Source organism: Falco biarmicus, chromosome 9 (genome assembly GCF_023638135.1).
Source record: "Falco biarmicus isolate bFalBia1 chromosome 9, bFalBia1.pri, whole genome shotgun sequence".
In the NCBI taxonomy this organism is placed as follows: Eukaryota; Metazoa; Chordata; class Aves; order Falconiformes; family Falconidae; genus Falco; species Falco biarmicus.
The window spans coordinates 3997391-4024682 of NC_079296.1; the positions used below are offsets into that span (position 1 = coordinate 3997391).

Below are 27292 nucleotides of genomic sequence, written 5' to 3' on the forward strand. Positions count from 1 at the left end.
GTTCTCCACCCACAAAGCCTAGGGAATTGCAAAGCCCATCTCCCCTGCCCACCCTGCCCCAGTCGGTGCCGAGCTCTCTCTTGCCTTCCTGGCAGTGAGGCTGCAGGTAATTCTGCTGGCCGTGGCAACGGGCAAATGCTTCTTTTGGGACGCACAAACCCAAAATATCACACCAACCAGGAACTGGCTGTCCCAAGGTCACTCCTCCACATCTCATTTTGACTTTATTTTAAGCAAAAATCAATGCCAAGGTTCACAGCAAGACAGCACAGGTTTCCCTTGCACACCAGCCTGTCTGCATCCCAGCACCTTGCAGCCCGGCAGCAGCAAGGTGAGCAGGGCAGTTGTTCTTCCTCAGCTTCTGTGTGAGAGCCCTTCCAGCAGCCTCCACTCCTCCATCTCCTGCCATTTTACTTTTCATCTCAGTTCATGCAGTCCTGTTGCCACCTGCATGAAGAAAAGTGAGAAGAGTTTCCCCCTCCCTCCAGTACAATCCAAGGTGGGGAACGGGAGCAGCCAAAGCACAGAGATGCTCTGGAGGTCTGGCAGAGCCACCCCTGCCCATCCCTGAGGCTACTGACTCCAGGCAGGGACAGCCATCAGGTTGCATGGCAGTCTGGTCTTGCTTGAGGGGAGAGCGTGTCCATCGGGATAGTGCTTATCCAAGCAGCTCCTTGGTCTTTGCTGCCAGCAGCTTGTCCATCTCCGCTGCAGCACTGTCTGTCATTTGCTGGATCTGTGGCAACACAGTACAAGTCCAAGTCAAATGCTGGGTGATGCCAAAGTTTAAAGGAAAAGGAGTGATGGGATCATCTCCTGAAGCAAAGCCTGGAGTCCGAATAAAACCCAAAATGGTGCTGGGGCAATAACTGACTCTTCCTGGCGGCTCCCCGCAGCCCTCAGTGATTCTGTGCTGGTGTTGCATCTATACAGCAAGACCAGGGATGGGGCAAAGGCTCCGCAAAGAGACACAACCTCTTGGCTGAGCTTCACACGTGACTTGGTCAGGTCCTTTATTAACAGAGCGACTTCAGGGGAAGGCAGGGTTAGAGATCTGCTGGTGTTGGCACCAGAGAGGAGAGGGCTTATCTCATCACCTCCTGCAACCTTTCCACTATTAGAATGAACAAGGTAACAGCAGGAGCGCAGCCTCAGCACGCGCTAAGAATTCATACACCAGGTAACAGACCTGTTTATATCTTGCATGAGGAAATAAATGGCGATTGTTATGGCCCTGCCCAGGGAGCGGTCTCCTGATAGCAGGGATGGTCACGGCAAGCATGTGAATGGGACCAAAGGTGCGCACACACCTTGAGCGAGTGCAGCCAAAGGCTGGAGCACATCAGTGCGTGTGTGTGTTTATGCACTAGTGTTACAGGACTGACTAAGATGCACTGGCTCCCGAGGCCCAAGGTATATGACAAGGACCTTTCCCCACGCTGAACAATTTGGGTACAAGCAAAAATCAGACTTGAGACGCCACCCCTACAAATGCAGAAAACCATCTGTCTGCTCTGGGAGAACTGCTTCCCAACAGGATTCAGTTACAATAGCATGGCCATTTTTCCCGCTTGCACAAATGCTCTGTATATCAATGTTTATTTTTGCGAGCACACAGGGAACTGTCCTGAAGCATTTGCAATGTATCTAACTTTAGCTGTTAATAAACAAACAGCTAAAAAGTAATGGCCTGCCTTCAGAGGCATCAATTCAGCAAAACACTAAGGCTTGTGCCTGAGTTTATGCCCAAGTAATTGACTTTAGTGACATCTGCTCTTAGGGAATTAGGCATGTGCTTAAGTATTTTCCTGAATCGGAGCCAAAAACTCCTAACAGAGATAATCTCGCTAGCCTTTTCGTTAATAACAAACTGGAGCAATCCTCATTAGCACCAGCTGTTTTGCAGTGGCCAGGCCCTGTGTAAATGTAAATGTAAAGCTATGGATGTCAGTCATTCTGTTCCCCAAGTTCAGCTGGTTTGTGCAACAATCCCTCGTAGTACAAAAGCTTTTGGGGAACATATTTTTTTTTTCCTGTGTCAGCTTACAATGATTCATATAATAAATTTGGCTTTGAGATTGAAGCCCCAGATCTCACAAAGGAAAAACAAATACACCAGCAATTGCCACTCCAAGCATTCAGCCCAGGACCACCCATTCCCCAGCCGGGTTCTCAGCGCCGGAGATGTGTCAGCAAGGGCTGGGACAAACGTACCACAGAGTTGTGAAACACCGTGATATGGCAGAAGGGGAAAAAAAATAATTACCTGCTTTTCTAGCAGCCAGATGGTATCCTCAGACACCTTGTTCTTGAACTTCTTTACCTGGTTGATGCTTTTGCTTCGCACCTTTCTCAGGGCATCCTTGGACTTGTTGGTGGATTGCTTGGCAAGCTTGGCCAAGTTCTCCCTGTGCTCTCTTGTTACCCTAGCAGCAAGGGGAGAGAAAAAACACAAAAGGAAAATAAGTGTCATGTGTAGCACAGTAAGATTTATTTTCTGTGATGGAATCTGGGTAAATGCAGCGATCCTCTCCGCTGCAGTACCTCTCTGACTGGCCTCGACAGAGCTGCTGGGCTGTGCAGGGACACCCAAAAGCCACCTGTGTTAAGGTACAGCTCGCTCTGTGTAGAGGTCCTGTGTCACAAGAGCAGAGGGACTTAGCTCAGGGTGTGCTTTTATGCTGCTTTGGTCCACCTGAGCGAATGAGCCACCTCTGCACAGCATCCCCAGGGCAGCACAGCCTAGCGAAGCGAGTCTTGACCCTGGAATGGAAAGTTCCCAGCACAGTCCTAAGCTGAGGGACTTGGAATGAATCTTGTTGTGTAGTTGTCACTGCCGTGCCTGAAAGCCATGCTGAAACGTTCAGACTTTGTTTCTGCTGCCAAAGCATCTGCAGGGAAGAGGGAAAATCCAGCTCTGGACCCGAGAGATAGAGCTGAAAAGTATAATCCTGCAAAGCCAGGAGGAAACCTCCATCCCTTCCTGAAATTTGGTATTGTCCCCCTGCAACTGAAGAGCCTGAATTATGTATCTGGAAGCTACAGAGCTTATGCTTCACTCAACTTCATTCCAGCTCATCATGACCAGGCTTTTCCATCAAGATGACATGAATGCCCAGGTTGGCAAGAAGGTGATGCTACACCTGGCCAGCCACAGGTAACTCAGCCGGAAGAACTTCAGCTGCACCCTCCCCCAGTGCGGGGCCAGTTACTACGGTGGTGCCACAAGAAAATCCTCAACTTTCCATCCCAAACTAAAAACTGCAGGTGATGAGGGAGCCTGGACATCTGAGTAAGGCACAGGAGTGGCTGATGTGTCACCTCAGCTCCGGTAATGCTCCAGCACCTACAGCTGATCACTGTCAGCATCAACTGCTAGTGCTCAACAGTAATATTTTAATTATTTTCATGGCTATTGAAGTTTCCAGACTGCCTCGAGACTGAAAAACCCCCGTGCGCTCACTGAGACTCACTAGCAGGAGAGCGCCTGTCTGCTCGCAGAAGATATCGCAAAACAAACATTTCACAGGAGTATTTAGAAATCGGCTGCAACGGTCTGGGTCACTGAAACACAGAGGCCAGGACTCTTCCTGCAGAGCTCAGGAAACCTGGTGCGAGGGCTCCCAGGGCAGTGCGAGCCCTGCCCCTGCATGGGCGTGCGCCATGGGGGGCTGTGGGGGTGCGATGGGACCCCCAGCCCCTTCCCAGGCTCCTGCTCAGCCTGGCAGGTGACACGCGCTGACTCCTTCCCTCGGCAGCCAGGTCGATGTCTGTCTCACCAGTTATCTTTGTGTCATGGGGCAAGAGGGAGCAGGCTTCCCAGAACAGATTAGTAATTGCAGGAATTTGGGATTGCCGGAAAAGCTGACGGACCTAGAGAGCTGGACCCCAGCCCCGGCATCCCCGATGCCCCCACAGCCCTCACTGGGGCACCCCCAGCCCAGCCCGCTCCCTGCCCAGGGACAGCTGGAGGGAGGTGGCCAGGGAATTTCACATGTGGCAAGAGACTTCTGGTCAGTGCAGGCTCCAGCCTGGACCGCATGCCTGATTCGAAGCGAGCAGCGTTACTTGCGTTTTCCTCTGCATCCCAACATCGCTGCCTTTAGGGCTTCTCATGTTCGAGCTCCCCAGCCAGAGGTCCTGCAGCACATGCAAAGCCCGCTCGAAACCAGAGGTCCGGCTGAGGTCAGGTTCTCAGGCAGCTTTTTTTTTTTTTCGGGGGGGGGGGTGGTGGTGGTGGGGTGGGGTGGGCAGGGAGTCAATCCTGGCTGCTACACTTGGAGGAGGGAGCTGGAAATCTCTCCCATCTCCGGCTGGGTGGTGAGGCGAGCGGGCGCGCAGCGGGGCAGACGGAGCTCGCCTCAGCTCTGCCTCCCGCTCGGCTTTTGTGAATTGTGCCGAGGGTATCACTCGCCTGCTCGGGGCTGCTGAGCCTTTAAGGAAATGTTTTTGTTTATGCAGCGCTGCCAGATTTCCTATGCTTCTTGGCACGGGGTCACAGCTTTCATGCCTCCTTGTCTGTCTTTATTAACACCAATTTCTTTTTATCACTGCGCAGCGCCGTGGAGTTTCTCAGCGGGTTTTATGTTCCAGCCAGACTGTGTGTAAATTCTCAGCAATGCTACCAACAGTGCCAGAAACGGACACTTTTTCAAGCAGATGCTGTTTCTGGTTAAGGAATCCATCAACACGAGCCAGGCCCATGGTTTCTAAGGACAGTTGTTTAATCCTGCCCCCAGATCTGGGACTTTCAAGCTCTTCTTAGGTATGTTTTCTTTTCTGTCTAGTAACCGTTGCCCCTGCTCCCTCTTTAAAGTAAAAAAAAAGTGTGAGGTGAACCCTGGGAAGGGGTGCCAAAAGCAGGGAACAGGACAGTGTCCTCTCCCGTCACCCTGGGGGGAATGCTGCCGTCCCCGGCAGCTCCAGGAGCAGCGGGCTCAGATCCTGCCGTTCCCCGGGGACAGTCCTGCCCTGCCAGGGTCAGGGCACAGCTTGGCGAACTGACATGCCAGGGTGTTCAGAAATGCACAGCACCCCAGGGGTAACATCCTTTTTTCCGCTTCCCCCAGCGACCAGCGGTTTAAGCACTGCAACCCTTGGATGCTCCTCTCCCCGCATCCAGTGGGAGCAGACCCACAGCAAGCACGACGCAGGTCATGTCTCGTCTCCAACGCAAGACATTTATGCGGGTAAGAGTAATTTCTCTATCTCAAATGCTAGGAATTTCCTGTGAACGAGAGGGTTCCGTTAAAGGAAAGCAGGCTTAACTAAATACTCTGCATGCATAATTGCAGATAAACATAGGGTGCAACATATATTGCTCGACAAAAAGCATGTAAGAGACTTCTGCCGATGAGCGATCCGGAGCAGCACAGCTTAGAAACAGCTCTGGGGTTTTTCGAATAAGATTTTTTGAGTCCTTTCTCCCATAGTAGGTATCTTTGCATATTTCTTAAAGGGCAAAGGAAAAAAAAGCTCACAATGAGTCATTAAATGTTCAAATGAGTCATCTGGTTTTCAGTAAAGCATGTGTAAAAATATTACTAATTTACAAACAATATCCAGTGTAACACAATGGGTCCAAAAAAGATGAATCTAAAAATGAGGCAATACCATAAAAGACACAAGGTCAGGTCAAATTCGGCCAAGAGATCAACCAATACAAATGTTCCCATGGCTGGCTGGCTTTTTTTTTTTTTCTTTTCTTTTTAAACCCTCAGAGAATACTTTTTATACAAATAAATATTGCCTATGCAGTGCTGGCAACACAAACAGGCGAATGCCTTAGGGAGCAGAGGGGATCCTAGCAGGCAGCAGAAGTAAACATGAACGAAGCGAGTGTATTTTTCCTGTTAGAGCTGCAATGCGAAAACTAAACTAACAGAATAAATACTGAAAAGTAAACTCTGTTTTAAAATGCTCAGTTGAAACACTCGCAAGCACTGAAGCACAGCTGGAGCTTCGTAAGGCAAAACGACGTATGTGTGTCCAGCTGACAGGTCAGGCTAAAAAGTGCCTTTAATAACAGGTAAGGACAATTCAGGTTTGATTTTACTTTCACTGTGCCTCCTCTCATGAAAGAACCAATTTCTGCAGAAACAATATTGTCTTTTCATTTTGGCTTCGTTTGCTCATTCTGCACACCTGCCATACTTTTGGCAGTTTCCCTGCATCTGTCTGTCGTATACTCTCATAAATATCTTTAGAGTTGGGAAAATGAAAAACTTTGAAAATCAAAAAAAGGTAATTCAGGGATCTAATATTAAAGAGAGGCCTCTAGCAGAATTTGATTATTTCCATCCTCATTAGTGTTAGGTTTTAAAAGGTTGAAACTGGCTGCTTGTCTTTGCTAAGCAGATGAAACTCTAAAAGATGCAGCCGTGTCACCGAAGAGCGGGTGGGCAAGCAGAAGCAGGGGCAGCCGCCAGGGCACACCAGCAGGGCACGTCGCCCAGGCCAAAAACCTCCTTAACTCAGGGGTCCCCAGGCTGCCACCAGCCGGGGAAAGGGGCCAGGAGCTGCCACCCTTCCCCGCTGGGAACCAGGCAGCGCACTGGGCAGATCCTCCCTGGGGAGAGGAGAGTCGTCGCTCTGCAGCACCACAAAAGCTAGTGACAGACTATATACATTTGTTGAAAAAACAGTATTTTTTTAAAGATGGGGATATGCAGTTTTGGAGTTTCCTCCCCTGCAATTCATATTCAAGGGTGACCCAAGTGCCCATTAACAATCAAACCACTGTGCAGCAACCCGGGAGCCTCAGCAATTATGAAGATAATGGTGCCCTCCTCCTCCTCTGCCTCCTCTCCTGAGGAATGGGGGAAGGGCAGGGAGCACGGGGAAAAGAAAATCAGCAAATAGAATGATAATGTCATTCTCTCTCACCGACAGCAACGGAAAGCTGCAATTAAGACTTCTCTGATCAAAATGCTGGATAAAATTCTATAGAATTTTTAAAGAAGATCTAAAGCACAAGAAATACTTGGTTCATCTTTACTGAGAAGTCACCTACTTGTAAAATGCAACACACGTGCAAGGTGTTTGCGGGCACAGGCAGCGCACAGAGCAGCCTTTACCCTTTGAAGGGAGTTGTTCACAGCACGCCAGGATCACATACATCCATGTCTGCCCAGCGTATTTAGATGGCTCCATCGCTGCAGGTTTCCAGCACCCACAGGACCTTGCGAATTTTACCACCTACACCCGGGCAGAGCAGTGCCACTGCCCTGTGCCTATGCTGGCGAGCTGTGCAGCACAGTACAAGCGGAGCTACTGGGAGCTCTTGCTCCAGGCGAGATGCAGCCTGGTCCCAGGCAGCCGGGGAGTGCTCTGTGCACTCCCAGAGGGTACCTCTCTAGTTTCATCTGAAAGGAATCCCGTTTGCAGGCAGAGACCCCAGCATGCTGCAGCCCAAAGCATGATAAGCTGGGATCATCAGGATCGCTTCAGAAGTGTTCTCCTGACCCAAACTGCTGCACTCAGGCAGTGGCACCTGCCTTCTCCAAGGGTTGGGACACAGCTGTGATAGGTGAGGGAAGCGATGCTCAATCCTCAGCCAGGAGCAGCCTGCTTTCCTATCAGCCCTGTACCAAAATTTCAACTCAGCTGTCAGTTCACAATGTGTATTCCATGAGAAGAGGAATTTTTTAGTCAAAGCTATCAATTTTCCTCCCTCTTTCTTTCATCGCTTCCTTTTTGTGTTCTCTGCAGCAAGGTGCTGTTCACTCCTAATACTACTGGTTCACTACTGCGTTACTGCTGCTCTGCGCTGGTGTAATTCAAGGACTTTACAGCAGGCAGCACAGAATCAGCCCCTGAATAAAGGCAATACAGCTTCAAAAGCCTCTGGCTGTCTCTTGCAAAGAGCTGCAGCCAGCTAGGACTGAGCTTCCCCTCCAGGGGAAAGATAAAGAACAGTAAGACCAACCATCAGCTCATGTGGTGACTTAAGAGCTCAGACACTTGGAAGAGGTTCCACCAGACGCTTTTAGGGGCTCAGATATTTTTTCTGAACCTGAAATACAGCTATTTGGAAAGCAGCTGCATCACAACATCACAGCAGTCATGCATGCTTACCCCCTGAAGGGCACCCACTGCAACCTATCGTGTTATCTTGCATGATGATGGACTCAGGCAGCCATCAATACTCACTTAGGAATTGGCACCCGAATTACTGTCCCATCCACTTCTGGGTTCAGGTTCATGCCGCAATCCCTTATAGCCTTCGTAGCTGCAGCTGTACTCTGTAAAACAGATCAAAAGGTAAAGGGAATTAGGAAATAATCATTCCCATATGCCAGAACTCTGTCAATAGTTGGCAATCCATCTCCATGGAACATGGAAACATTTACTTCTGTTACCAGTAAGATCAGGAAGTTACATTGGTGCGGAGAGCTTTGATCAAACCGAGTGGGAAACTACGGCTGCGCTCAGTATCGGGGTAGGGGGGCACGGGGTGGGGGGGAACGGGGGACAGAGGAAAGGAAGCAACAACAAAAGAAAACTGTTTTGCTTCTTTGAAACTATTTGAATGGTTTGAGGCAACGCAGAGTGAAACCGCAATAAATTCCCAAGGCATAGCCTGACTGTGGCAAAGGAGATGAAAGATTCTGAGCATTTAAAAATTCCAGTTGAATGTTTCCCACTAGAAATCACACAGTGCCAATTTAGAAATGTTAACTAACTTAACCGCTTCAGCGCTACAACCTAACCACATTACATCAGGGCAGTAGCAGTTGGCTGAGAAATAGCGCCTGTGCCCAGGTCTATGTTTATTTTACAGTTTATTACTTCAGATTAACTTCTCAAAACTCCACTACTGCTGGCTGACGCTCTGCTCTGCTTAAAAGGTGGGGTGCACAGGTTTGCCTGGTAACTGCAAAGGGATTGAAAGGCTTCTTCCCGCCCCCAGGGCGCTGGGGTACCTTTACAGAGTGTCAGGCTTTACGGTTAAATCAGAGTTTTGCTGGCAGCTCCCACGGAGCTCTGCCAAGTTCCTTCATTCTTGACATTGACAATAACAAGACCAAGCGAGTCTCTATTCTTGCGGTGCTCGCGTGGCATTTCCTACAAGGCGCGTTGCTATTTCTGATACTCCTTCCCATCATTAACTTCAGCTCCAGGCTGCTGCAGCAGACTGTATTTATGAAGTTCAGCTTTTGTCAACTGAGGCACAAACTAAACCACTGCATATTTGTTTAGGTCTCCGACACGTGACATCACTGAGCGAAGTGAATGCTCTGCTAGTGTTTTGTAAGACATAACTGCTGTCCTCTAGAACACAACAAGGGCAGAGGAAAATGTAACCAAGATGATCTCAGCATGTCAGGAATGTAAATGTGTTATTCTATGGACGGTGCTTGCTCTGTAGAAAGGAAATGCTCAGTAAAAGCTGTCTTGTTTAACACACATATTGGAGGAGATGGAGGAAGGGGAAAATATGGCAATATTGCCCCCATCCTCTTGCAGTCCATGAAAGAAATAGCTGTGCTTAAAAACCATAGTCTTGTTTAGCTATATAACTCTTGGGCAAACAGAATTTAGCCCTGCAATTCCTTTTTAAGATTATTTTCTTTCCCAGACTCTTCAGGCATTTTTATTTGCTTTTCAATGCTATGAAGTACTGACTATATGCTGTAAATAATAACACCAAGTAAATGTGTCTGTAATAGATTTGAAGAGTTCAATCTATCCATGGGAGAGTTATTGTATAAAACAACTGTGTTGAGAGAAATGGTTCTGGCTCTAGTTGACATGAAAAAAGGTCTTTTGGCTTAGAAGGCAAATGCAGGCAATGCTACGTAGTGTGGTATTTAATTTCTCACATGCCCATTTCTCAGCCTGAGCTCCCACTTGGACAAGGGCTAAGTCACGGAGGGACTCCCCTGGCCCTCTCAGCTCCGGCACCCCGAGGGACCTTGGTGCACTTGCTGATGAGGGGCCTTTATCCTTCAAAGCCGTTAAACACGCTGGATACACTTTAAGATACACTTAGGCATCAAGTGCCTTACACTGACCTCCTCTGAGACTTTGCTGACTTAATTAATTGGGGAAAGCCTTGGCAAAATAAATAGAGATAAGCTTTGGCAAACCTCCAGACCTGGAGCGGGATGAACAGCCAACCTTGCGCTCACGGCTGCTCCTGTCGCAGCTGCCCGGCGGGAGCCCTGCGAGGCACCCACAGTGCTTGATCCCAAGGTTGGGTTCAGATTCGCCACCTCACTTACAGGCCTGTCTAACTGAGGCTCCTGCAGAAAATTAAGGAAACTCAGCTCTCCCAGAAGACAGGTCAAAGCACCAGCTTTGGGTTCTGACCCGCAGGCTGCCGGGGAGGAGCTGGCTGAGCTCAGCAGTGCCTTGAGCCAGCACTGGGCAGGGGCCCAGCTCAGCCCCACCAGGGGGGCTGCAGGGACTTGCAGGCTCCAGCAGCAGCTCCCTCCATCTGCTCTCAGGGGGTGTCGCTAGCCCTGGCGACAAGCAAGTTTTAGAGGAGTTTGATGATGTCCCCAGGAAAAATACACACTATTCCCACTACAGGTCTGGTTCTGTGCATGGCCACGTCTTCATAAGGAACTGAAATGACATAAATGCAACGGGGCAGAGGCTGCATCGCTTCCACTGTGTAATTCAGGTGAACCAGAGAGCGTGTGTGTGTGCTCAAGACTGCTGGGTGCCATCAAAGCACGGGAAATGGGGAGACCTGGCAGGGCACAGTTAATCCAGGCATCTGGTCTGTGACAAGCACAGCTTTTCAACCCAGCTCTTGCAGACCCCACTGACGGGAAGCCAGTCTCCAAAGCAACCCCCTCATACCGTAGCGTTTGTCGGATATGACCCTGAGAGCAATCGCAGCCCGACGGGCAGCGCGTAACTCTCATCTGACCCTGTGCACGTGCGATGCTCCATGTGCCAGGCAGGGCTGGAGAGTCACTCAGCCTGTGCAGTCAGCAGCAAAATCGTGCTTCTGGTTTGTGTCAGCCGCGAAGCAACACACAGCCCAGCCAGAGCTCTCAGCCCTGCCAGGTTTAACTCATTTTGTCTAAATGTTCCTTTGCTCAGCATCAACCTGTTTGTTCCTGTGGTAATTATGTCCCCTTGCAATGCCTTCGGTAATGTGTCCTTACCTCTGGAAAACTGGTCATGTTCACTAGAATGAGCTGCGGTGACTTCTGTGAGATCTGCCCCAGCTGGTTCAGTGGAAACTTCCCATCTTTTGTCACCACAATTATGTGATCAAGGGCCCCTCAAAAGAACGAAACACAGGGGAGTTTCAGTATGATACAGCAGTTCACAGTGATGCTGAAGAAAAAAACACATATGGATTGTCCCACTTCCCTTCTGGTATGCAAAATATAGACGTTACAAAAGAAAAAAAGTATGTCTCTTCAGACTTCAGGTGCTGTTTGTGTTCACACATCCCCTGTAGTATTTGCAAGCTAAATATTTCAACGCTACTTTAAAGCTCAAAAACATGAAAACATAAGTCTTGTTTGTTTTTGTTACTAGAATAGGAAAACTAAGCAAGATTGTGACGAATTAAAAGGAAATTGTTATTTTTTGGTTCTTAGAACTAAAAATCAAAACGTTGCTACAAAAATTGACTATTGTCTAACTTAGCAGTGTTCTCTTAAACCTCTCATTTCCCCCCCCCGCCCAAGTCCCAAGAGGAGGTGTTGTACACTGCCTAATTTAAAGTATTCAGTTTCTCCCTGAGCTACTCTTAATCTGCTCTCTAGTTTCTGCTGCAAAATGTTAACAGGCCAAAAGGCACATGGGACAAGAGGTACTTTATCAGTGCAATTTAAAAAAATACCTATGGTTAAAATAAATAGTTAAGAGACTGAGCTTCGCTTTCCAACTCCATTAAAGACTGAAGTGCCCCTGCCAGAGCTGGGGTGGTGAATGATTCAAATTTGGTCATTGTTTAATGTTAAATTTTATCCCTGAAACTTGATACTACTTACAAATATGTATGTTCAGAGTGTTATAGTAACTGTAGCTTAGTCAAATATATTCACATTTCTTCTTAAAGCACAAAACTCACTAAGTGAATGAGGCTTGTAAAGGTCACCAACCACAAGGATGCACAGCAAAAAAAGTTTGCACATGCCAGACACCAGCCTGATGGCAATTTCCAAAAGGCTAATTTAATGGCAATTGGATTTTTCCTGCCCTACTGCACCATTAGCTGACAACCTGCTTCTTCATCACATCTGCAAACAGTTCAGCTAGACACTTTTGACATCTCCCACTTACAAAAGCTATTTCCAGGAAGCTATTAACAAAAATGGATCCTTCCTGGTCAAGCTCAGGGTGAAGAAAGCCTTTAGCTGGGGACATTGAGGCTGCAGTAATTGGGTGCCCAGTGAATAACTCAATAAAAAGGAAATAAATTTTGAAAAAAAACAGCTCTGTGTTACTAGGGTTGGTATCCTTATTTAAGGGCAACCGAGCATCATACAACGAAGTTACCAACCTGCTGAGGTTCTAACACTGATGTTTCTGCTGAAATCTTCTTTCAGAGCTTCTACCACTGCCTGCATCTCTTCATTGGTTTCCTCCAAATTGATAATGTCCTCAACTAGGGCAGCACTAATATTCACTCTGGTTTGACTCTGCCCTTTACCTTTAGCTGCAGATTACACAAAAAATTAGTTTCTGTTTCTGACAGCACTTGGTTGTTGCATTAGAAAGCAGAAAGGAGATATTAAAACCCCGTTAGATTCAGAAGTCTTAAGATAAACCAAAGTAACTGTATTTTTTAATGAGGAAATATCCCAGCACTTGAGCACATAAGCCAAAATATAGCTGTAGGTCACGCTGTGTGCGGTGACTCCAGCCCGGCCTGTGACGAAGGGTACGTGCTGCCCAGGGCAGCGGCTGTGCCATGCAGTGCCTCTCCCACGGGAAGGGCTGAGGTTTCCTGTACACAGCGACGCTGTCAGGCAACCCCACTCCTCCAGAGCTGCCCGCGTTACACCAATACAGTACACCCGATAGAAGGGATAAGAAAAGAGATTCTGGCAGCAGGCTGAGGGGTTGCAAATGCTAGAAAAAGGCTGCTGCCTTCACCTTTTTTGGTAGCCAGCTGCCTGGCCAGCAGCGTCAGGTGGACACCGTGCCCACAGCCTGCGGGTGCCGGCGGCAGGGCCCTTGCCACTGCGAAGGAGGAACGACAAAGCAGGGAGGGCAGGTGACGGAAGCATCTCAGTGACGTAGCCATTGTTTACAGCTCTTCTCTAGCTCACCTGGAAAAGAGAAAAAGGTGCTGCCCGGCGTGCTGCTCAGCGGCCTCGATGGGTGCGGGGCAGCCACAGAGCAAGGCAGCTACGTGGGCCCCTTCGTGGGCAGCCTGGGCACACCTGCCCGGGGGGGCACGTGGTGATGCACAGGCCACGTCTGCTAAGCAGGAGCCACTCATATCTGGTGCTTGCGCGACAGCTGAGCAGAATCTTTAATTTCTGCACCATGAGGTGTGTGGCCCCGAAGCCCCCCGGCCCCCCCCGGGTCTACTAGGCTGGGCTCAGGGCGGCAGAACCGCAGACCCAGGCCCGGTGCCCCCCGGGCAGGGCACAGGGGTGCGGGAGCCAGGAGCTGCTGCTGAGGGACACCAGCCTCGCCCTGTGCTCCCCCAGTCCCGGGACAGCCCCGGGGGTACCGAGCCCCCGTGCTGGGGCAGTACAACTGCCCCCCTCCCTCCCCCTTCCTGAGCCCCTGCCCCCAGAGCCCCCTGCTCCGCGAGACCCTGCTCCCTTGAGCGGGCCCCCTGAAACCCCTGCCCCTGAGCTCCCCTGTGCCCCCAGCCCCCGGAGCCCCCCACTCCCTGACCCCTGCCTTCTGAAACCCCAGCTCCCCAAGCCCCCTAACACCCCGCCCCTGCCCCCCCAGCCCCTGCTTCCCGAGTAAGCCCCCCGAGCCCCCCACTCCCGGGGCCCCCGGCCCCCAAGTCGCTGCCCACCGCGGCCGACGGTGGGGACCCCCGTGGGTCCCGGCCCCGCCACACGTGCCCACAGGCCCCGCCCCCGCCCCGCCCCCACCCTGGTGCTAGGCCCCGCCCCTCTGCTGGCCCCGCCCCGCCGCTTCCCGCTCCGCGGGGGCTAGGTCCCGCCCCGCCCGCGCCCCCCGGGGCCCCGCGGAGGGCCGGGCTGTCCCGCCCGCCGGGCCGGGCCGGGCCGGGCCGGGGGCGGCGAAGGGGAAGGCGGGCACCCGCCGCCTCGCTCACCGCCGCGCAGCCCGGCGCGCTCCAGACGACGTCATCACACCGCGCCGCGCCGTCACAAAGCGGCGCCGAGGGCGGGGCGAGGCCTGCGCCAGGACGAAGCGGCCGCGGCCTGCGCGGTCCCGCGGTGTCATGGTGAGTGCGGGCCCGGCCCGCGCCCCCCACCCGCCCGCCCGCCACCCCGCTGCGCTCGCACTGCTGCCCGCCGCGGAGCCATGGAGCCGGGGCGCCAGGCGCTGCCGCTGGAGAACGCCTCCATCCTCTCCGAGGGCGCGCTGCAGGACGGCCACCGCCTCTGGATCGGCAACCTCGACCCCAAGATCACCGAGTGAGTGGCCCCGCCGCCCTGCCGGCCCCCCCCGCCGGCAGCCCCGCCTCCCTGGGCCCCGGCCCTCGGGGCCGCCGCCTCCCTCCCGCCGAGCCGCCCCCCGGCCTCGCCGCCCTCCGCGCCGCAGCGCCCCTCCCTGCCCCCCCCAGGTCCTGCCCGTTCGCCCAGCAGCGCCCCCCGCAGCGCTGGGCAGCCCCGCGCCTGCCCGGCGTCACGGGGCCTGAAGGGTGTACGTGGGGTGCCCCGGGGGCTCGGGGCCCCGAGCCGGCACCTGCAGCCTTCTCCGAGCCGCCGCTCGGCTGGCAGGCCAGGGCTTGGACGCGCCTCTGTTGGCTGAGCTCGGGAGGTGTTGGAACGTCGGGTTTAGGACCTCCTGGGTGGTCAGGAGCCCGGTTCTGTGGCTGTGCTGGTGCCGGGAGTGGGGTGGAGGCTGAAGGGGGAGAACGACTCGAGTTAGCGAGTGGTGGGGAGGTGGGGCTGCCGCTTGTGGTGCGTAAGTGCAAGAATCAGACGCGTGTGTATGCCCTCCGTGTCTTCTCCAGGCTGCAGATAATTATCCTCTGAGCAAACATGCGATTTGAACAGCTGAGTTGTCAAGGAAGTACAACTTGCTGTCCGATATTTGGATACTGTGCTGAGAAATCAGTAGGTTGTATAAAAAAACCCAACCAAAACAAAAAAACCCAAACACTTTGGGGTTTATACACTTCTAAGAAACAAGCATTTTTGATTAACTATTGTATGTGTCCTTCATGGAATACTTTTTCTTCCTGCTTCTTTTTGTTTGTGTGCAGGTGCTAGGTTTTTATTCTAAATGTGGTTCATCTTAACAGAGCGGTTTTCTAATAGCCTCTAAATGGAATCATTAATGCATTGTGCTTTCCAGCCATTCAGCTTTGGGTGGTTTCTGCATTAATTACCATTTTTATCCCACAGCTATGTTACTCTGGTTTGTCCACATTCACTGACCACGTAAAATTATATACGGGAGTTCTTGAGCATGTTGTTTGCTGGGTCCTTAAAGATTCAGGAACCTGGGTTAGTGTGGGGGGAAGAATAGTGGGTGTTAGTAAATGCCTTAGATCCTTCACTTCCCAGAGTGATCATTAGTGGCGTTTTTAAAGACCTTTTCAGGCCAGATTGTTCCTCTGAATCTAGGCCGGACAAGTAATAGCTGTATATGGCAAAATTTACTGTTTTCATAGCTTGGGTGAGATGAGTTCTGTGGGTTTCACTTGGCTTCTTGCGTGGGCAGGCTGTTCCTTTTTGAATAACTTACTGCAGCTGCATGAGTTCAGCCTGGGTGTGGGGCACGGCTGCCCTCGCTGCTGGGGACTGTGTCCAGAGCAGCATCACAGCTATGGGCAAGGGGCTGGTTAGAGGGCCTTCGTTCTCCGGTGTCATCAAACCTAGAGCACTTCCATGCTACTAAACGGTTAAAGTTTGCCCAGTGATGAGTGACAGATGCTAGTTGCTTATTTCAGGTTTTATAATTTTGTGCCTTGCTTTTGGTTTTGCTTTTAAAATGGCTATTTTCTCTGGCAAACCATATTGTAATCTCCATTTCCTTGTGAATAAAAGAAGAGGAAGTTCCTTTTAACACATTGTCAGCGCAGTGAGAAAGAGTGCGGTTCTCTGTAAGGTCTGTAAGCTTCTTGACCCTTACTTTCTTATCCTGAGGACTTACATCTCTTCTCATAGTTGCTCATCTGAATTATCCCTGTTGAGATTACTGATCACGTGACTAAAAACATATACCTGAAAATTACATAGCTGTTTCTTCATTTGCTGCTTTTATCTGATTTTTAAAGAGCTGCCTCTGCAATTTCTAGGTTAGATTTGTTTAAGACTGTGTAAAGTTGATTGAGTTGTTAGCAGGGTTAATAAGTGGTTGTGACTTTCTCGAGCAGAAATGAGTTCAGAAAGTCTTGAATTAATCCAAGACTTCCATTTAGAGAGCAACCTATAGCTGCAATCAAGCGCTAGGGAGTTAATAGGTAACATACACATTTGAGCACAAGCTGCGGTAATGGGAATTTATAAATGTAGGGCTGCCCACAAATTACAGCCTGCAAGTTGATGGTTTGTAGGAGGTTACTGAACATACTGAGTAACTGTGACTCAAACAGGAGTCTCAGAGGACCTTGAATGCTGATGTACCCTACGTGCAGGGTTATAGTGGGTCCTCTGGTGGGCATTCCTCCTTTGCCAATAACGTTTGTTTGGGTGGCTTCTTTTATCCAGCATCCTTAGAGGATTGTTCTGCCTGTGGAAGAAGATAGTGTTAGGAGTCTACTGAGTGTTTTCTTAACGGCTGGAAGAAGGTGAGCTGGCACCATAGGACCTTGCAACTGTTCATGGTGTAGGGGACAGTCTCCAGGATCATTCAGCATCAGAAGTGCCCTGGTGTGGGGCCTGCCATGGCAATGCACAAGGAGAGCAGTAGCTGGTTGATTCTGGGCTTGCTGTCACTGAACAAGGAAGCTGTGGGGTCCCCTTGCCATCACTGTGAGCGTTGCCTGGTGCAGTGTTTGTCCCCAGCTGCACAGTGGAGTAAGAGATGTGCTGCAGCACAACCCTTTGTTCACATCGCCTCTCAGTGCTCCCGTCCTGTGCTGGAAAAACCCATAGTTAGTTGCATATCCCGCGTGGCAAGTGGAGTAGTACTGCCTCTTCTGCCCATTCCTGTTTGTAAAGTCTCTTGAGATTTTTGAGCATTTTGGACAGGCAAAAACTTCATTTCCAGCTCTGCAGTAACACATACTTATTATCTAGTTTCCAGTAGCCTTTGAATGACCGTTCATTTTCCATGGGTATGAAATAGCGGGTGTTCAACTTTCTTGGCTGTTCTGCCGCTTGTCTAGGATCCCATCTTGATGAGTCTCACCTCGAAAACAATGTGTGCATAAGTTGTTGTTACAGACCCCTGCTGACTCCCAGTGGGGCAAAATTCTTCGCAATAATAGGTTTCGCATGTGGCCCGGTACCTTTGCGGTATCCTTGGGACAGCATTGTTCAGAGGAAGCCTTGCCTGTGTTTGAATAGCACTTGGGGTGCCAGGAGGAAGAGTGGAGGAAAAGGAAATGGGGGAGCTGCTGGTTTGTCTCGCATTGACATCAGATGACAGGAAGTGGAAATGGAGGTTGGCTGCGGTGATCTGCACAGCACAGTGGGGCCACATCTGTGTGAATAACGTCCAAGCTCTGGATAACCCAAGTTGTTGCCATAGTAAAGCTTTTTACAAGTTCTCACTTTTTTTTTTTTTTTTAAGGCTTTGGGCGTTTTGTAATGGATCTTCCTTCAGTACTGAAGTTCTCTTGACTTGGAGAACTACTTGTCAAGTTATTGTTAATGCCCTCGCTATGTTAACAGTAACAACTCATAATTGCAGCCTGAGACTTTTAGTTATACAAGACTTCAGTTCCGAGCTGTTCCATGGAGAGAGTAGGTGACCTCCAGTTGTAAAAATTGCATGCATGGCTGGAAAACAGTGTTTGCGTCATGTACGATCTAAAGATTCTAAATAAAATAGATTTTGTAGGCTGTTACTAGACTCTTAATGAAATTTGTTTCAAAGCAACAACTACCACTTTGCTGCTAAGTATTATTTGAATGCAGAGGTTCTCAGGAAAAAAAAAACCACAAAATACTCCGTTTCACTGGGCAGCTGCAGGGTTTTGTTGTCGCTAAACAGCATGCGATGAGAATCGTTGTTCCCCTTCCACTGCCTCTGTAATTGCCGAAAGGGGAACAGCATTCTAGTGGTAAGGACTTCATTTTCCTACTGCTGAAATTGCAAGTGCTTTTTGTAGCAATATGTTTACAGAAACAAACCTGAGATGCGTTTACATATTTTGGAGGCTCTGAAAGTTCAGTGTGGGGGTTTATATACATCACATGTCTCAAAGTTAGTGGTTTTACTTGTACATCTGTGACTCCTTGTTGGTAGCTTGAGATGTGGTGGTGAAACTTCCCCTCCGCCCCCCCCCCCCCCGCTCTTGCTTTTCTGTCTCCTCTGCCTTCTGAGTAGAGACTGAGGGTTCATAGGCCTCTTGGAAGACCATGTGCTTGGTCTGTATTCTGAAGGACGTAGGAAGCCTACCATAATCGATTACAGTGTGTTTGTTCCCCTGGGAGATAACTTGGCCCTTCTGTGCTGCTCATCTGTGCACTTGCTGCACCTTTACCTCTTTAAAAATGTATATCCTGAATGTCCACCGTGACCCATCCTGTCAGATGACTCACATTCCTGGAACCTTCTTGCCTGGCTCCTGAAGCTTAACAAAGGGCTAAAGCCCTTTTCAAACATCCTATCAGGCTTTATTAGGAAAAAAATGTTGTCTGCCCTTCCTATTTAGACTGTCCCTAGAGTTGCCTGGTGTGTTTGGCTGTCTTGGGCCACAGCTGACCATTCATGCCTGGACATGCTGGGTTTCATCCAGTGCCTGGTGCTCCATGTCCATTTTGAGTTATCCTGGTAGGCTTTCAAGAGCACTGTGTTATCTTGCAAGCTGAAGATTGGGCTTAGACTACTAGATGACTTGCTGACAAACGCTGTACAGCTGATCAGGAGAAGATGAGTCCTGGCTAAGACTCCCTTATTAAACCCTTAGACAATTCTTAAAGGCTGGGGATGGGGTCAGACAGTGAAAGAGTAACAAGTGTCATTTTCCTTCTAGGTCAGCTAGTGTTGTTAAACACTTCGGTCCCAGGGAACAACAACAAAAAAAACCTGCAAAGAACTTTTGTTGTACAGGCCACATCCAATCCTGAAATGTGCTGCTTATTTTAAGTTGCTCAGCGCACTAGATACTAAGCAGACAGATTTACTCTGGCTTTCTCCAGTTTTATTGGAAACAGCACACTCCCCACTGGATGGCAGGAAGATAATTGGCTAAATAAGTGTCTGACTTGCATGTGCATGTCGCTGAAAAGCTGTCTGAGCCAGAAGCGCTGGCAGATTTGGCCTGGATGATACTGAGGTCTGTCTGGTGTCTTTTTTTGCCTGGCCTGCTGTCAATTCCTGGCTGCAGTTTGTTCTGCTTATTCTTCTGCCTTCCTGCTTCCCCAGCTCTGCCAGGCGAGCGGCTGCGTTTCTGTGTGATCTGGCCATGTCCTTACCAGGGCACTGGTACTGCTTGGCACGGGGAAGAGAGGGAGGGCAGCAAGAATAGCGGGGATCCCGAGTGATGTGGGGTACTGTGGGCTGGGACTGCTTGTGCAGGGGGAGGAATACAGGGCTTGGAGATTCTGACAGTCGCATCAGGGCGAGGGAGGCGGAAATGGGATGTTTGTGCTTGAAAGTAGGTGTGATGTAGAGAGGCGGGAGGCAAAGCCCTCCTAGACCCCTAGGGAGCCATTGCAGAACTGTCCAAAAGCCAGCTGTGAAGAGATGCTCTGCATGCCCTTCAGCTGGCACCACTGGGAGGGAAGCTTTGTGCCTTGGGGGTTTTAGAGCAGTCACTGAAAACGCAGCTTGGAACTATGGACGGTGAAGCGTTGCTGTACAGGGAGTACACCTCTGCGGGTATTTGGGATCACGTATGACACAACTGAACTGCCTGTGTTACAGTGTGAAGTGTGTGTGTGTGTGTTGGGGGGTTCGTTTCAATCTCTTCACTTTCAGAGCGGTGAAAGGTGTCATTGTCATAAATGTCTTCTTTCCCCTTCAGATACCATCTACTCAAACTCCTTCAGAAGTTTGGCAAAGTAAAGCAATTTGACTTTCTCTTTCACAAGTCTGGTGCTCTGGAGGGGCAGCCGAGAGGTTACTGTTTTGTGAACTTTGAAACCAAACAGGTATGTTGCTTTTATCTAAAATCCTGATTTAAATGACTAGCTTCTTTCCCCCATCTCTTTTTATGTTAATGTAAAGCTGAAACAGGAAGGGATAAATCAAATACCTTGTCTACACAAACCCACAGACTCTTAACAGCTCCACTCTGTGACAGCCGCGTTGTGACTGCTCCTGAAAGTAGCAATAGTGATTTCCTTTCTCCTCTGCTGTCTTTTCCTGAATCCTGCTTTCTAATGCTAATCAGAAGGGACCAGTTCTTTGGTAGTGAGCTCATGGAGTTGAACCGGAGATACTGTGATCCATGCAGAGCCTTGCTTGGATCAGCCTGCCAGACCACCTGAAATCCAGGACCGCTTTGAAGTCCTCCTAGTTTTTCTTTTGGCTTCATGAATGCACAAACACCAACTTGTGTGATACTGTCAGATGTACAACGTGACGCATCTGCAGCACCCTGGAGCACACTGCCCCTGGCTGTCTGTTTGGGGGTTTAGCTCTTGTTACAAATCAAAATTGCAAGTCATGCTCACCTGCAACATCAGAGTTGTAGTTATTTTGTCGTGATTCTGCTAGAATTGTTCAAAAGTTAGGAAGAACAGTGAATTGTGGTTGTCTGACCTCATCTTTTTGCTGTGCAGTTGCCAGTAAGGGTGGCAGAAGAGCACTGACACAGTGCATTAGCTCTAGAAAATTACTCATAGCAAGGTGGTGGAACAGCATTGAAACATAAGTCTTCAACTGCTGTGAATCAAGTTTTATGGGAGTGTCCCAGAACTGAGATTCCACTGCTGAGCCTAGAACAGGACCAAGTGGGTAGTGTTCCCGGTGCACATGAGCAGGGTCTGGAATAAGCGTAGATGGGTGTTAATGAGACACATGTGATCACTGTCATGAGTCACAGTATTTTCTAGAGAAACTCGCACAGCATAAACCTCCCTCAGAATGCTGTTCCGGTGGCCTCTGTTTGGTATTTTCAAAACTCCTGATAATTTTCCCCATTTCCTACCCCAAAGCAAGTGAAAGAATAAACTGATAAGGCTGATAAAAGTGTGTGGTTACTCAGATGTTGGAGTCTTCCAAAGATATTCTGGACTGGGAAACAATAGGATAAACTTTCTTTGCTGTCAGTTAGCTGTACTTGCACAAGACTAACAAAGAAAAAAGGCTTTTTACATCTGAGTCGGTTTTGACTAAAGGCTTGGTTTGTTTATTGAACTGTCTTCCTGTGCAGGAAGCAGAAAAGGCGATCCAATGTCTCAATGGGAAGCTGGCCCTTTCCAAGAAATTGGTGGTGCGCTGGGCACATGCACAAGTCAAGGTAAGCTTTTTGTTGTGAATAAGGATTGCTTTTAATTTGCAAAATTGAAAAATGCTAATGTTAAAGGAACGAATCTTGCCAAGGCCTCCTTAGCCTGGCAAGAGAATTTCAGTCTACTCTAGGAAGTAACCTTCATGGAAGCGGTATTGACGATCTACCACTTCTCTTGTCTACCTAACTGGGCCGGATTAGCTGTGAGTTAAGGACAGGCCATTTAACCTGACGTCACTTGTAAGGGAGTTTCTGATCAGAGCTGTGTGAGCAGATTGCTTCTATAAATGTCCATGTTTTAATTTTTCCCAAACTTAGTGAGTGATCGGCTGAAAGTTTGAATCCTTCCCTCTGTGGTTTTGCTCCCTTTTTGAATAGGAGATGCATGGAAATTGCCAATTACCAAGGACTTTGTTACTTTGTTCCACTTCTGAAAGCACTTATGCGGCAGCAGCTCTAATTACTTCTGACTTTAAAGCAACATATTTCTCATCTAAGCTAAATACTCGTTCTATGCAACAAAACAATCAGTAACAAGTTTTTAAAATTAATTTAGGCAGTACCTTCTGGAATGTCCTTCTTTTTTAAAAATTCTTGCCTTGTTTCTCCTGCAGCTATTTACTATCTGGTGTTTGATAAAGCAGTTTATTTTGAATAACTTTCTTGGCAGATAAATGGATTTTGGGGGAGGTGGGGTGGAGCTGCTTGTTGTTATTTTCCTTTTGGGTAGTTTGCCGTTTTAGCACGTGTCAGTTATCCTACAAGCAGCTTTCTACCCTTTCTCTTACCAAGTATAGTAGCGCATCTGTTATGGATGCTAACCCCACGCCCCCCCCCAAGCCCAAACCAGGTTATCTTTGTTAAAGGAGACCATATTGTTTTAATTATTGGCTTCAAGGGCTCCAGGCTCTTGTCAGCACATCCAAGCTTGTGCAAATCCAGCCTCCATTTTCTTTAGCTCTTGTAGCTACTAGAATGCCACGTGCTTCCGGATGCCTGAAGAATGATCGGGGCCATAAAAGGAGTTTGAGCCAGAGGAGTGAGTGTCTGCTCTGCTGGGAGTTCAGCAGGGTGGCTCAGAGCTTGGCTGGCCAGGGTATGGTGAAGAACATGCATAAATAATCAGTTTGCGTGGCATTTTCCAATTGAATGGAAAGATTTAACAATGCAAAACTTTGGCTTATTGTAACAAGTGTTTATTTTAGACAATACCAGCACCATGCTAAGTAACTTTTAAGATGAGTGGCCAAGGCTTTCCAGACACTGTTGGTTTGAGCAGCTTTGCTGAAAAACAAACCTGACTTTGTGCCAAGCGAAATAAGGAAGCAGAACACTGCAAATAGTTCAGGAGGCCTGTTGCCCACAAAGATGACAGACTCATAAGCTGCTGTCTACAGAAAGGAGGTGGCTCCTAACTGGTCTTTTTTCTTTTTCTTTTTTTTTTTTCCCCCCAGCACTGCATGATTCCGTGCAGCCATGTGCTGGGGTTACAATCTGAGTCTGCACGGTGACTGTATAAAGGGCACAGCAGCACAGTACAGTAGTTACCTTAAAATTTACATCTTTGCCTCATACCTTATATAGAGGGGAGCAAGAAGTGGTAAGACAGGATTAGGTTCAAGGATCCATAGTACGATGCGCATAAATGTTTGGTATCGGAGTCTATGTTCCGTGTTGGTACTAAACAAATATTATGGTTGGGATTTGCTTCAGTGTTTGGCTGCCAAAATCATTCCTAGCAAAAGCTTCATAAGATCAGAGGTGGTGATAATCCAACTTTAAAGTGTATCTGTGGGCAAATGCTTCTTTATTCATAATTCTTGCTGACTGCCGTCCTTGGTCTCTTGTTTGCAGAGATATGATCACAATAAAAATGAGAAGATCCTTCCAATCAGTCTGGAGCCATCTTCCAGCACAGAGCCACCCCAGTCTAACCTGAGGTAGGAGATGGGGTGGGTGAGAGGTGACTAGACTGGCAGTGGCAGGGAACTAACTTGTTTGATTTCAGTAAGGTCTAGAGTTGTTGTCGTTATGTTTGTCCTAAAAATCTAATGTGGCAGAAAAGCTGTTTTCAGAAGGGCAGCATGCTGCAAAGTAACTCATTTGATGTGGGAAACTTCAGACGTGAAGCTCATTTTCTAATGTGTGAAGCTACAAGGGCAGTAGGAAGGAAAAGAGGCGAAGAGAGGAATTGGGAATGTCTTCATGTTGCAGCTCCTTTCACCGGAATATGCTTTGTACTTCTTCATATGAATTTCAGTGAGAGGTTTTGTGCTGTACTAATGTGATTAAGCAGAATGCTTATGAGCAAGAATTTCTACCATAGCGGAAAAAGATTAAAACCAAAATTACAGGTAGTACTTCACACAAAACTATTTTTTTTTGCCAGTGTTAGGGATTGTAGGCCTTCTCTGTAGGATGTTGGTTGAATTCTCCAGCCCCTCCATTTACCTAAAGCACATAGCGCTGCTTTGTTAATCCACAGTTTGGTTGAAAGGGTATGTGATTTTCCTCTGTGTTCTGTTAGTGGAACCCTATAAGTAACCAAGACTGGGGATAATAATTAATTTGCCTACAGATAAAATGAGCTTGGAACTCAGAAGTAACACGCTAAGAAGTAACGAGCAGAGAGGCTCAGGTCCTGCAGAGTGTTACCTATGTCAGTGGTGTGAAGGAGCTGTTTCAGTGAAGATTGATGCTGCAAGAAGCCCCAGCAGAGAAGGGAACATTCCTCAGTCCTACCCAATGGAGGACAGTGAATAACAAAAGCCCTAGGAATTTGGGGTGTAACCTAGGATAGCTTCTCCCTTTGGGATAAACCCTGCTAATGCTGAAATAATGTTTCTTCCTGGCCTAATTAGAGGCTGGGGTTTTCCCATCCCAAGCGGTCTTGTAGCTGGGAGGAAGTCTGGCTTTCATTTCTCTGCTGTTTCCAGCAGCCTTGTCTGAGCTGTGCTGTGCTGCACATGCTCAGACCTCTTTAAATGACATCATTTTACATGAAGTAGGAAGCCTTGTTTTGTGCTTGTCTCGCTCTGTGTCCTCGAGAAAGTGCTGAGTAGGTGCAAGGACCGTTTTTTTTGTGGTGCTGCGATACATCTTGGAGGAGCAAATCCATGCTGAGGATTGAAATGAAGCAGCGTGGGCTTAGAGCAGTAGATTCCTGCCTCCCAACTTCACGTAGCTTGTGAATGCAGCAATGGGGGCTGCCTAGCCCCTCCTTGTGTGACTAAGTATTTGCATGTCAGCAAAATCTCTGGGGATTGCTGTTCTAGTCTAGTTCTGTGGTAAGATCAAGCTTAATTTCTCTTTTGCTTTTCCTCTTTCCAGTGTCAGTGCAAAAATAAAGGCCATTGAAGCCAAGCTGAAAATGATGGCAGAAAATCCAGACGTGGAATACCCAGCAGCACCTGTTTATTCTTACTTCAAACCTCCGGATAAGAAAAGGACTACTCCTTATTCTAGAGCTGCCTGGAAATCGAGAAGATGATGCTTATGAATGGATAATGGTAGCAAGAAACACTGCTTTGTATACCTGGAGTCCTCCAATGCTTTTGTACTTTGTAGAGTGAGAAGGATACTGCCACCTGAGCACAGCAATGCTGTACATGGCGCAGTGTTCTGTAACACCTTAGGTGGTCTGCCGAATGCTCCCTGCTGCCAGTGCAGCTTCACAGCTGAACGCTGTTCAGAAAAGTCTGTTCTCTTCAAAGCCTCTGATGAACACGCAGACAACCTCTCGTTAATGTGCATTCATTAGCAAGATTAGAAACAGTAACCAGTGTGTGGAGTAAAGCACATCCAAAAATACTCCATTTAACTGATTACTTTTTAAAGTATTTTTGAACAAAAAGTATTCCGATTTGTGTTTTTAATGGAGGGGAAGCACTTGGGTTTGATTAACATTCTGTAGTTACCATGGAAGACTTTTTCATCTCAATAAAACTCATTTAAAATAGATTTTGCAACACTTTTAGTAACTGTGCATGCAACGTTTTATATGCACCAAAGCAAATTTATTTTGCATTTCAAATTACAAACTTAAGGTATTACTTTATGATGCAATAACCTTAAAATATTGACACACCATGGGTGTTTTCAGTGTCACTTAGGCTGTAGGTGTGTGCCTCCATATAGGATCTGGTGTATTTGCACACCCTAAGCTTCAGAGCGCAGCAGTGGCTTATCTAATGCCTGCATTCAGTAATCCCTTTCAGTGGCAGCTCTTCATAAACCAGATGTGACAGCGTGAGAATAACACTGCGGCCTCCAAGACATCTGTCAAGCACATGACCTGAGCATTTGCCCATCAACCAGTCGAGCTTCTGATTGATGAAGTGGTGAAGGTGGTTGGTTGCCTCTTGTTGTAAAGTGGCACTAGCGTTGGTGGCAAAATGGTTCTGCTGTGTACTGGGGATTACCTGCACTAGGTGCTTAATTTACAAGTCTGATGGATGGCATTTTGCTTAAACAATTTGATCTGCAGCACGTTTTTCTCCCTAATCGTTATCTGCAAAATAGAAATCCGAGGGGGAAAAATAAACACCACTTTCTGGCAGAGTTTTCTCCTTAGTACACACAGTGCTGTGACTGCGTGTGGAAGGGGGATGTTGGAGAACACGTGCACTCAGGTCCAGGAGATAGTGGTCTGATTTTGCCAATGTCTGCTCTCTCTAGTCCTGTCAGTGTTGAATCTTTGCCTCATTCATCACTCTCGAGTTGCTTCTCCAAGCTGATTAACAGTGGTCTGAAACAAGAGGAGGAAAATAATTTTTAAACAGCCCCTGGTTTCTGTACGCAGATGTTGCTCACTGGCGTAGCAAAGTAAGTTTTGTATTCCTACAGCAGAGCATGCTTCCTGCTTCCAAACCGAGCATCTGGAATGGAGCGGTGCATGTCTGTGATGGATGGATTGTTAAAAGCCTGAATTGTTCAAAAGTAGGTTTTGTGATATTAATGTTTGCTTTCTAGTTTATGGGTACCTGAGTAAAGAGAAAAGTAGTATCACAGAGAGTTTGTACCTCTATAAATGTCAGTAACACCCGTTTACATTCCTTTGTGAACAGCCTGTGTTTTGTTCTTGCATGGTCTAACGTTTGTAGTCCTCTGGATCTGTACACGTTATTTAGAAGAGCAATCAATTCTCTTTCTATTAGGAATTTAGAAAATACCTAGATTCAAATTGGGTATGTGATGGTGTTCCCGTCAGAAACATACTTTGATATTTATTTGTATTTAAATACTATTTGTTGAAATTCATACAGCTCTAAATAAACATTTAAAATGCATGTTTTCCTCCAGGAAAGTGAGGGCGGCAAGCAGGAAGTGAGGGTGGTAAATGCTTGGCATCGGCCGGAGTCCACTGATACAAATCTGGGTACAATAGCATCAGTCTTTTTTTATTTAATTTTTTTTTTCACTGCCACGGTCACTAACAGAAGTGCCTTGTCTGTCTTTCGGCCAGACTCAGACCTGGGGGAGCTTTATTGCAGGTCGGTGTTTGTGTCGGTCATTCCCGCTGCCGCTGGCCTGGCAGCGCTCCTGCTGCCTGCGCTTCCCAGGAATGCTGTGGCTTCCCGAAGGCCCCGCGCCTCTTCTGCAGCCAGTGGCGATAGCTCAGCAAAACCAGAGACTTTCTAACCC

The 27292-nt window shown here is 48.3% G+C and overlaps 2 protein-coding genes across 5 annotated transcripts; one reads left to right on the forward strand and one right to left on the reverse strand.

The window, feature by feature from the left end:
- Positions 1-205: 205 nt before the first annotated feature.
- MRRF (mitochondrial ribosome recycling factor) lies at positions 206-14551 on the reverse strand. Of its 4 annotated transcripts, none has more exons than XM_056351857.1 (7): positions 14415-14551; positions 13072-13247; positions 12476-12631; positions 11124-11242; positions 8152-8243; positions 2267-2426; positions 206-736 (listed from the first exon to the last, which is right to left on the reverse strand). In XM_056351857.1, the coding sequence occupies exons 2-7, from the start codon at positions 13220-13222 to the stop codon at positions 659-661; spliced, it is 756 nt and encodes a 251-aa protein (XP_056207832.1). In that variant the 5' UTR covers positions 13223-13247; positions 14415-14551; the 3' UTR covers positions 206-658. The 4 variants fall into 4 exon arrangements, with proteins under 4 accessions (XP_056207832.1, XP_056207829.1, XP_056207831.1 ...); XM_056351854.1 differs by lacking the exon at positions 14415-14551 and adding an exon at positions 14222-14310; XM_056351856.1 differs by lacking the exon at positions 14415-14551 and adding an exon at positions 14037-14190.
- On the forward strand, positions 14413-25609 carry RBM18 (RNA binding motif protein 18). Its single transcript, XM_056351858.1, has 5 exons — positions 14413-14546; positions 20219-20345; positions 21572-21658; positions 23504-23589; positions 24980-25609. Exons 1-5 carry the CDS (start codon positions 14434-14436, stop codon positions 25137-25139), a joined length of 573 nt encoding a protein of 190 aa, XP_056207833.1. The 5' UTR covers positions 14413-14433; the 3' UTR covers positions 25140-25609.
- Positions 25610-27292: the final 1683 nt, after the last annotated feature.